General features: G+C 54.7%; 1 protein-coding gene across 1 annotated transcript in view; it reads left to right on the forward strand.

The window, feature by feature from the left end:
- CSNK1G2 (casein kinase 1 gamma 2) overlaps positions 1 to 7,470 on the forward strand; it is a 93,158-nt gene extending 85,688 nt beyond the window's left edge. The window contains exons 6-12 of the mRNA XM_044002331.1: positions 243 to 477; positions 1,045 to 1,130; positions 1,729 to 1,813; positions 2,137 to 2,285; positions 2,490 to 2,573; positions 3,333 to 3,439; positions 5,567 to 7,470. Of these exons, the coding sequence (XP_043858266.1) occupies positions 243 to 477; positions 1,045 to 1,130; positions 1,729 to 1,813; positions 2,137 to 2,285; positions 2,490 to 2,573; positions 3,333 to 3,439; positions 5,567 to 5,621 (801 nt within the window). The 3' untranslated portion in view covers positions 5,622 to 7,470. The remainder of the gene's footprint in view (positions 1 to 242; positions 478 to 1,044; positions 1,131 to 1,728; positions 1,814 to 2,136; positions 2,286 to 2,489; positions 2,574 to 3,332; positions 3,440 to 5,566) is intronic.
- Positions 7,471 to 11,148: the final 3,678 nt, after the last annotated feature.

Consider the following 11,148-nt stretch of genomic DNA (forward strand, 5'->3'; position numbering starts at 1 on the left):
GCCACAGGTGCCCATGGAGCATTTGTTGTCTGTCCTCTTCCTTTTCCTCTCCCTCCGGATGGAAGAGTATTCAACAAGTTGGTGAGAAGCAGGGCCCATCCTGGGCTTCCTGAGGTCCAGGCCCAGAGACTGGCACAGGCTGAGAATAGACATGGAGGCCAGCAGGGTCAGAGCTGAGGTGGGACGGGCACGGAACAGACCGGCCCTTTGGGGTTGAGGATCATCTCCTCCTCACCACCTAGATCACACGGATGGAATATGTCCACACCAAGAGCCTGATATACCGGGACGTGAAGCCGGAGAACTTCTTGGTGGGCCGGCCGGGGAGCAAGCGGCAACACACCATCCACATCATCGACTTTGGCCTGGCCAAGGAGTACATCGACCCCGAGACCAAAAAGCACATCCCCTACCGCGAGCACAAGAGCCTGACAGGCACGGCGCGTTACATGAGCATCAACACACACCTGGGGAAAGGTAACCTGCCCGCACTGGGGAGTGCCCTTAGGGATGTCCCAGAAGAGTGAGCAGGAGAGGTGGGTTCTTCAAAGGGGGCAGGAGGAGGAGTTCAGGTGGACGCACAGGGACCACATTGGACTGTCAGAGCCTGTTATCCTGGTGTGGCCCCTGCGGGTGGGGCAGCCTAGGAGGAGGATGCAGACGCTCTGGGACTTCCTGGGCCAGAATGCCTGTAGCTCTCTGTGGTTGTCCCTTTGGAGCCCAGCAGCCCTGTGTCCTAGAGTCCTCACTTCAGGCGAGAGGACTGTGTCTGCAAAGGGATGACCTTTTCCTCACTGTAGCAAAGTGTGTGTCTGTGGTGAGCAGGGCTCGCCCAGGGCCGGTGCTGGCAGCATGTGCGAGTGCTTCCCCTCACTGAGCTCCAGAGCAGGTGACCAGGCAGCCTCCCTTACCAGCGTACTAGGGAGACGTGCTTGGCTCCAGCAGCACCAAGGACAGGAGGAGGCTTTTATTGGGGTCCTGCAGTGCTCGGTAGGTGAGCATTAACCGATGTTGTGATGCATTTCCTGTGTGCTCCCTCTGCAGAGCAGAGTCGGCGGGATGACCTGGAAGCACTAGGCCACATGTTCATGTACTTTCTCCGAGGGAGCCTCCCCTGGCAAGGTCTCAAGGTAAGCCCAGTGGCTGCTGGGCTGAGGATCCCATCAGCAGAGAGCTGGCCCTGGAGCCAGACATGGTGTTCATCCATACCGGTCTAAAGGGCCACTAACAGTGCTGTGCATGCCCTGGTTCATCTTTGCATCGTTTGGATTATGTAACTTGTGTGTGCTCAGGGCGTTTGGAGAGAGCTGAGGCCTGCAGTGGCAGGCCCCCATCTGTCTGCTTCGGAGCCTCCATTTTATCTATCATCTCCCTTTTTCCACACAAGTCCCTGAAAGTCAGAGACCCAGGCTGCTCCACACACAGCCCAACGTCCTCCTTTGGCCAAAATCTGCTCTCTGGTGGGCCTGTCTCCTTCAGCCTTTCAGCTTGAGAAGGCAAGAGCAGGCAGTAGGTGGCCAAGAGCCGTGAGTTCCCCCGCCTCATTGACAGCTTAGGAACATGTGAAGGTGCCACAGTGAGCCTACCCACCAGAAAGGCTGCCCGGCCCTGCAGAGGATTGCCATATCAGCTCCTCCTCCTCAGCTTTAGACAGCGACGATGCCTTGGGATCTCGGAGCCCCTGGGTGTGGGCGCTGAGGTCTGGCCCACTGTGGCCTTCTCTTTTAGGCAGACACCCTGAAAGAACGGTACCAGAAGATTGGCGACACCAAGAGAGCAACGCCCGTCGAGGTCCTCTGTGAGAACTTCCCAGGTGAGAGGACGACCTCTGCCCCCGCAGTGATGCCACTCGGCGTCTGGGCTTGTGGGGAACCTCCCTCCCACCCAGATCACCCCCGTGCTGGGAGCTTCCCACACTTCTCTGGAGAAGCATGAGCATAAATGTCCTGGCTGAAACCCCAGGTTCAGGAAAGGCCTGTCCGGTGAATCGGCCGGCCAGCTGGGACGGCCGCAGCCTGTGGTGCTAGCCAGGAGGTCTGAGGCACTGATCTGAGTCCCGTGAAAGAGACACGGCCCTCACCTCTGCCCAGGGCGGGCTCCTCTGCAGCATTCTCCCCTCCCCTCGTGTCTCTGCAGAGGAGATGGCCACTTACCTGCGCTACGTGCGGCGGCTGGACTTCTTTGAGAAGCCTGACTATGATTATCTGCGGAAACTCTTCACAGACCTGTTTGACCGCCATGGATTCGTGTTTGATTACGAATATGACTGGGCTGGAAAACCCCTGGTAGGACACGCCCCAGCCCAGAGACCCACACCAGCCCCTGCCTGACTTCCTGTTAGCCCTGGCTGGCTAAAGGGGCCCTGGGCGGGGGCAGGAGGGGACGCATTATGCCATGACCTGGAGAGCACCCACCTGCCCTGTCATGGTTGGGGGGGGGTCCCACACACTTGGCCCACAACCCCAACCTTCCTCTGTTTCACCTTCCAGCCAACCCCAATTGGCACCATCCACAGTGATGTCCCTGTACAGCCGGTGAACCGGGACAAGGCTCAGTCCCACACCAAACACCAGGTAAGGGGGTGTTGGGTGGAGTCTCCCAACATGGGAATCCCCCTTTTAAGGCCAATTCAAAGATCATCTTAAGCACTTGCTTTGTAGAGGACCTTGTGCCATCAGGTGCTGGGGACGTGGAAATGAGGTGGGAGAGTCCCTGCTCCCAAGGCCTGTCTGTACAGACCCGAGGCTGGGGTGATGCTGGGAAAATGAAGGGATGGAGAACTCTCAGAGCCTGCGCACATGCTGGCGGCTGGCCTTAGGGCTGGGAGAGGACAGGAAAGGCGACCTGGAGCCAGTCCCTGGAGGGCTCGTTCTTATCTGGCAGCCTGGGGAAGGGGTTAGGAGGCAGGAGAAATGCCCAGATCAGGCTGCTCCTTGGGGGAGGGGAGGGTCCAAGCTGCTGCTGGCCATGGCTCTGAGCCGGCCTGATGGAGAATGTGACGCTTCCACTCCCTCCTTGGCATGGGAAAGGGATCTCTGGGTTTAGTCAGGGAGACCTCAGAAGCTTACTAGCTCTGTGACCTTTGTGCCCTGAGCAGCTTGAACCCTGGAGCTCATCTGCTGAGTTCCTTGATGGGCACTGACCTGCACTGGGAGAGGGCCCAGACATCTGACCCCCCCACCCTTGACCTTCCTGTCAGGACATTTCCCACAGTGATGAAGCGACCCCCCCCTGAAATCCTCATAGACACAGGATAGTGATGTACATGGGGCCTGGGGGACAGACAGGACGCTGCACTGCAGGGGCTCACCCTCCCCATCTGCTTCTCCCAGGTGATGAGCTCCACCAACGGTGAACTCAACACCGACGACCCCACGGCTGGCCACTCCAACGCCCCCATCACGGCCCCTGCGGAAGTGGAGGTGGCCGACGAAACCAAGTAAGACGGCCAGACGGCAGGCATCCCTGTGCTGAGCCCTGGGCCGGCTGCTGGGGACGCTTACCTTCTAGGGGGGGAGCATTGATTAAGCTCCTGCTGTGTACAACTGGGAAGACACAAAGAGGCAGAGACAGTCCTTGCCCTCAGGGAGCTCCCAGTGTGTCCGAGGGAGGGGAAGGCAGCAGTAGCATTAAGGGGAAACAGGAAGGGCTTTGCTGCAGAATGTAAGTTTTTAACTGAGGCTTGAAGGAAACAGGGGACACCAGGAAGGGGAGAATTCTGGGAACATGGAGTCAGGAGATGAAGTGGGACTGTGCCTGGGTCATGGAGAGGGGGGCACAAGGCCTAAGGCCTGAGGGGCTCTTCGATGTGATCTGGAGATGAGTGGAAGGGAGTTGCTGGAGTGTCGTGAGTGGGGAGTGACACAGCCAGACCTGCATCTCTGGAAGATCGCTGGCAGCCGAGGACATGATGGGCTGAAGAGCAGACCCCCTCCAGCAAGTTGCTGTAAGGGTCCAGGCTGGTGGCAGTGTTGGCACACAGAGCCATGAAGTAGATACACAAGGAGTGTGAGGAGAATACCCACGTGTATCAAACGGTACAGACAGGACAGTTGGGGTCAGAAAAGGCCTGATGTAAAAGGCACTTAAGCTGCATCCTGAAGGCCGTGATGAGGCACAGAGAAGGGGGCGTTCGAGGCCTGAGGGACAGACAGACAGCACAAAAGGAGAGAAGGGCATCGAGGGGAAGAATGTAGAAAGCTAGGGTGGGATCCTTTTGTGAAGACCTTTCAACTCGAGGGAGCCATGGGAGTTTGTGGAATAGGTCTCATTCTACAGGTCATAGCTACCTTTAAGGAAAATCACTTTGGCCAGGGTGGAGGATGCCTTGGAAGGAGGCAGGAAGGTACTTCAAGAGTCTAAGCAAAGGTGGGGTGGAAAGGCAGGGAGGAAGAAGGGGCCAGATGCCACAGAGTGTGGGGTAGATTTGGCTGCTGATTGGACATGTAGGGAGGAGGTGAAGGAGGGAGAGAACGCCAAGGCTGTGAACCCAGGATACTCAAAAATGGTGTTTTTGGCAGAAATTGGGATGCTGAGGGAGCAGGTAGGTGGTGGAGTGGATCCTCCTGGATCCAGGAGGACCCGAGTTCAAATCTGACCTCAGACACTTGACACTTACTAGCTGGGTGACCCTGGGCAAGTCACTTAACCCTCATTGCCCCCCCCCCCCAAAAAAAATGGGATGCTGGGAAGAAGAGTTTAATCTCTAGGCAGATGGTGATATGGGATTGAAAGACCTCTGCAGAGACATGATCATTGAGCCCTTGGGAGCAGATGAGGTCACCAATAATTAAGAAGAAGAATAGCAAAAAAATTTTAAAAAGGGGCATCTAGGTGGCGCAGTGGATAGAGCACCGGCCCTGGAGTCAGGAGTACCTGAGTTCAAATCCGGCCTCAGACCCTTAACACTTACTAGCTGTGTGACCTTGGGCAAGTCACTTAACCCCAATTGCCTCACTAAAAAAAAAAATTTTTTTTTAAAGAAGAATAGCATTTATACAGTGTCTACTGTGAGCAAAGCACTTGGAGCCCCACAACAACTCTTGGGAGACAGGAGCCATTGTGTTCTCCATTTTACAGATGGGGCAACTGAGGCAAATGGAAGTCAGGTAGTTTGCCCAGGGTCTCACACAGCTAGGAGGTGTCTGAGACCAAATTTGAACTCGGGTCTTCCAGTCTCCAGGCCCAACAGCTCTACCAATTGCCGTGTTGGATGTAGTGGGGCACAGGGGTCACACTTGGGCTTTGTCCAACATTTTTATGTAGCCCCCGAGCAGAAGTAGGAGAATCCAGAGCTAGAGTTGGCGCAGGGGATGAGTGAGCAGTGGTGGGACAGTAGAGGACAGGGCAGGAGTGGGTCAGGGGACTGGAGATGATTGTGATGAGGGGGCCAGGGAGAGACGGAAGGTGGAGGGACACACATGGGTAGCAGCTGCTTCCTGTGTGTGTGATGCCTGCAGAGGGAACCCTGTGCATGGGGGAGTGGCCCCGGTAACAGCCAGGATGGTGGGGCAGCCGCCTGTGGCCCTGGCGATAACCAGCCCACCACGTCTCCGTTGCTCTCTAGGTGCTGCTGTTTCTTCAAGAGGAGGAAGAGGAAATCGACACAGCGGCACAAGTGAGCCTCTGGGGCCCAGGCGGACCGAGCGGAGCTCTGTCGTCTCCACCCTTTCTGGCCCCAGAGCTGGCAGGTGGCCCCTGCCTGTGGCCCTGCCTCCTGCAGCCGGGGCAGGGGGCGGCCAGGAGAGAGGCCAGGAACAGAGAAGCCAGGGGGAGGAAGGGGGACCGCTAGCCCCAGCCCCCACCCCCCTGGGCCCAGGGGTCACCTACTCCAAGCAAGACTTTGGCAGAAATTCCTACATCTGTGTCTCGTCCAGTCCACCTTGAGAGCGCTATTTAAAAACCACACACCGAGGAAGGAACCGAAGCCCACCGAGAAAGCACTTCCCCCCACCCCCCCTTTCCCTTCACCCTTCAGTTTGAGGTTTGACTTGCGCGCATCAGGGATCCAGCCCCACAGACTCGGTCTCCACGTGCGCGCTTAGGTCTCAGGTGAAGCCTGGGAGGCCCTTGTGTCTCCGTCCTCCTCAGTTTGACCTTCACCACTTAGTGTTATAAAATCCAGCCTTTTTTTCCCTTCCTCTTTCAGAAAGGCCCTTCTATCATGGTCGGGAGGAGGGGGTTGAGGAGGCCGCTTCTCTGGCGCGGTGCCTACCCTCCTCCCCTTGTATGTCTTCTTCCGGGGCTGGGCTAAGCCTTGTCACCCACACACTTGGATCATCCAGTGGTGGAGGGCATGGGGCGGGGGGGAGGAGAAGCTAGGAGTGAGATGAGGGAAGTGGAACTAGATCACCCCCAGCCCCTCAGAGGGGAGGGGGGAGTCTGAAACCAAAGGGAAGGGGGAAACTGGTCCCCACAGCTGGGAAAGTGATGCCACCCCAAGGTCTTATCCAACATGCAGGGTGGCTCAAGCTACTCTGTGTGTTCTCTTCACACACCCCCAGCCTACCCTCCCACCCTAATCGGAGCCAAAAATGCTGCACCAAAGCCCTGGGGAATTTGGGTCTCCCCTGGAAGGGCAGGATGGGGACCCCAGGGGCAGGGCTGCCTGCAGCCATGTCCCTCTCTTGTCCCCATCCACCTCGGGGAAAGGCGAGCTCAGCCGGCTGTACCCCAAAATGGTGGCGCGGCCTGGCGAGCAGCCGAGAGGTCTACAGTGGGTACTTGGGCCCTCTTTGGTGGCCCTGGGACAAGGCATAGGGCCTAAAACACCCTTGCCCTCAGTGCTGTCCCAGACCCTGATCCTCTCCTACCCCACCCCACCCCACATCGATTGTCCTGCTCACTAAGGCTGCCAAGAGACTCCAGGTCAGCCTGTCTCCTCTTTCTCCCCCAACCCCTTGCCAGTGTCCAGGGGACAGCGGCTCCTTTAATCCCCTCCCCCCGAGGTTGCTCTCTGAGAGCTGGTGACGTGCACTGGGCATTCCCCCTTGTCCCCAGCCAACACCAAGGACGACAAAACGCCTTAAGACCCCGGCACCCCTGAGAGGGTCCGAGGATGAGTACGTGTGGCAGGGGAAGGGCCATACCGGTCATTGGTGACCACAGCAAACAAACCTAAACCCAAGCGCCCTTTCACCTCCTCCTCCCCAAAGGAAACGGCCCAAGGGAGCATTGGCCCAGTCTGTACATGAATCTCTGCCTGTCAAGTCTCACTTCTTTTGGTCCATGTGTCTGGCTTGGCTGAGAAGCAGCAGCTTGAGGCTAGAAGACGCACCCCTGTTCCAGAGCCGAGTCCCAGTGTAAAGACCGTACCTGCGCAGCTCCACAGCAGGCCAGCAAGCGTCCATTGTGAGTTTAGTTACTGCTTTACAAAGTGTACAGAAATGGCATTTACATTTCTCTGATGCTTCCTGGAAGCCATAGAATTTAGGGGCTTTTTTAAAAAAAATAAACAAAAATGAAAAAGAACTCGAGGCCTTTCATTGCTTGCTTGGGCATCCTGGAGGGGGGAAGTGTAGCTGAGGGGATAGGTCCTTAGAGAGATGTCCACTCGGTACCAGAGCGTTGTACTGCATGGGGTTTCCTGGTCTCTGGGGAACATAAAATGTGACCGGGAAAAGCTCTCCGAGGCCATCTTGTCCAAGAAACCCAGATGTGACTTGCCTCCGGCCACAAAGCAAATGAGCTGCAAAGTCAGGATTTGAATCCAGGGCTTAGGACACAGCATCCTGCTCTTTTTACCATACCACAATGCCTTCTTAGAGAAAAATAACATCATGCTAAAACACCATCATGCCAAAACCACTGCTGATTCAGAAGGGTGGTTCCCCTTAACAGATTTCACCCAGCCTTGGAAGAGAGGGAACGGGCCAGGGCACAGCCTCTCATTTGTGGGGGTTGGGATTCTCATCCCTATTTTGCAGACATGCCAAGGACTTGACCCCAGATCTTCCCATTTCTCACCCAGCCATCTGTCATGAGCAAACAGGAGATCAAGTGAAAATCTGAATACCAGCTGAATTACTTACGGGGGGTGGAAGGTTTTTCTGCCAAGGTGCTGAGATCCTCAAACCCACCTGGTGTGAAGAGAAGGGACCTGTGCCCATCCTGGCTCCACCCCCTACCAAGACTGGCCAATCGGGGACAAGAGGCCACCCTCTTCTCGCCCTGTCTGCTGTTGTGAGGAAGCTATTTTGCAAAGGGCAGACCACTAGAGGGGGGCGGGGGACGAAAGGCGGTGAGCTCTCCGACTCGTGCCATGATTGCTCCAAAAAACATCCGAATGATGCCATAGGATGATGTCTGGAGCAGCAAAACCCACAGTAGAATGTGCTGAAATCATCTTCCTACCAAGGACAGCAGGGAAGGTCGGAAGGAGGGGGCTGCTGTGCTGAGACAGGAGTGGAGCCCAGCCCCACAGTTGTGCTGACACAGATCCAACCCCAGGAAAGCCTCGTCAGAGAAAGGGACCCCCCCCCCCCCCCAGCCTCTGAATCAGACGCAGCCGCAGGGTCGTCTGGAACTAAATTCACAGTCTGGTGAGAGGGCTGAGCCCTGGGCAAGGGGGAGATTACAGGGGTCTCTGCTGGTGCTGAGGCAGAGCTTGGGTTTTTCACCCCTGCTGGGAACCAGGAGGTAGGCTTGAGTAGCAGTGGCCCAGGTCGGGGAGGAGCACAGGCTCAGGGGCGCTGACAACCACAATACACAAAGCTGGTTGATTATCAAGTTGGTCTGGAGTCATCTTCGGACCAGGGAACAGGCCAGGCAAGTAAAGAACCTGCTGCTCCTCAAATCATACCACCTGGGACCTTCCAAAGCTTGGGATAGTGCAGCCTGGAAACAGTGCCCCACTTTAAGGAACTAGAGAAAGGGGCGTCTTTATTATTACCATTTCTCACGGGAGCTTTTGTCCAGCCTTAGTCTACCAGCCAAGCTCAGGTCTGCCATCTGTGTTTGAAAAGGGCAGAGAAAAAAAAGCTTTTTACAAGAGCATCAAAAATAACATTCATGCCACCAGGAGCCAAGCTCAGACCGCCAACCACTGTCCAATACACCATCCAAAGCTCACCACTTCTAAATGGGAAAGCACAGCTTGTCCCTCTCATTTGTGACTTTCTGTCCTCAGGGCCTAGACCACAGAAGGCACTTAACAATTGCTTGTTGGATAGGATTTAAAAGACCCTGATCAGGTTAACACAGAAATGCAGAAAAAGAGGCACCCACACAGGAAACACACTTTGATCCAGAGTGGTTTATGGGCAGGATCTGGACTCAGAGCCAAGTCTTGCCAGCTCTCCGCAGGTTCCAGGACACGACTTCACTGCTGGCTCCTCATCAGGGCCCCAGGCTGGCAAAGGGCTTCAAAGGCTGAACTCCTGCTGGATGGGCTCGAGCACCAGACCTAAAGACTGCCCCTATGTTGTGCCGCATGAGCCATATTAATCCTATGCACCAACTAGGAGCAATGACACTCCAAAGAACAGAGGGGGGGCGGGGGGGGGGGGGATGGTTAAGGAATCCTCTATCCCTCCTAACAGGAGAATGAAGTCTTCCTCTAAAGCACCTATAGAAGAAATGCTTCAGAAAGAAACAGTAGCTCAAAGGATGCAATCAATGGGGAATCTCCACCATAAGGTTGGAGGGTGAAACAATGTGGCAGGACGACCACTAAACACTAATGAGGATTCCTGTCGGAGTCAGTGTTAACAGAGCTCCAGAAGTAAGAAGCTTAGCTCCCTTCCCCTGTGCCCCTCCCAACACACAGGCTGCCCACAGCCACTTCTAGACTTTGCTACCACCATCACTCAAGAACTTTTGAGGTTGATCATATCAATCCACATCATAGTAGGTGATATACTCCAATTAAGGTTCTATTATCCATGGACCTCCGGGACACCCTTCCCTCTTTCCTCCCTCCTTCCTTCCTCCCCCAGCAAGTTCAGTGCCTGGCTCAGCCTTTCTCCTTCCTAACTCCTGTCATACCAGGAGACTTCAACATATTGACAATCTCTCTAACACCCTACCTTCCCACTTCCTTGACTTACTCATTTCAAGTGACCTACTACTTCTTTATCCCAAGACATCTACACACAGGTACAGTCATACCTCTGATCTTACCACCAACCCAGAGCTTTCCCCTTCTATGTTCATAAGCTCAGAAATTCCTCTCTGGTCATAATCTTTTATCATCCCCAGATCTCTCCTTCGACCTCACCATCTTCATTGTGACCACCAGTCTCCACTGTATTTGCTACACATTTAAAAAACTTTTTAGTATTTTCCTCCATTACCTATAAACCATTTTTAAACTTTTTTTCTTTTTTACAATTTTGAGTTCCAAATTGTCTCCCGCCTTCCTTCTCCCACATCACTGAGAAGGCAAGGCAAGCAAGGGGATAAAGGGTATAAATGTGTGCTCACGTGAAACATTTACATATTAGTCATATTGTGAAAGAAAGCAGACCCAAAAATCCCCCAAGAAAAATCGTCCGCTTTGATCTGCACTCAGACTCCACCAGTTCTTTCTCTGGGGGTGGAGGGCGTTTTTCATTACAGGTCCCTAGAATTGTTTTGGACCTTTTATTGCTGGGAATTCATTACACTTCTTCCTTCCTCACCTTGACCTCTAGGTGAGCCAGGTCAACTCAACCCTCTTCTGGGTCCATTACTCCCTTAATGCCAAGCCTAAGCCTTTCCGGATTCCCACAGCCCAGACAATACTTTTGCCCCTACTTTCACGTTACTGAATGGAGATGGGGAATGATAAAACTGCTGACTGGATCCATTGCAAATCCATGCTACATCTTCTCATCCGGACCCTCACTAAAGCGAGGCAGCCCTTCTACCCCTCCCTAACTGATCCATTCTCCCCCTCGCTGCAGCAGATTTCCCACATTTTAGGTCTCTCTCAACCTCCCAAGCCTCCTCTCCCTCCCACCCTTACCTGAGAACCTTGCCTCCTACTTCACTAAGAAAACCAGGCCATTCCCTGAGAGTTCCCTCTTCCCTCCTCCCCCATTTTCTACCAACTCCCACACTTCAGATGAGGAAGTGGCCCTGCTCCTCGCCAACACAAACCCCTCGGTCTGCACTAGTGATTCCCATTCTGTCCCATCTTCTCCAGCAGAATGCTCTCTACTTTCTCAA

Source organism: Dromiciops gliroides, chromosome 1, assembly GCF_019393635.1.
Source record: "Dromiciops gliroides isolate mDroGli1 chromosome 1, mDroGli1.pri, whole genome shotgun sequence".
Taxonomy (NCBI): Eukaryota; Metazoa; Chordata; class Mammalia; order Microbiotheria; family Microbiotheriidae; genus Dromiciops; species Dromiciops gliroides.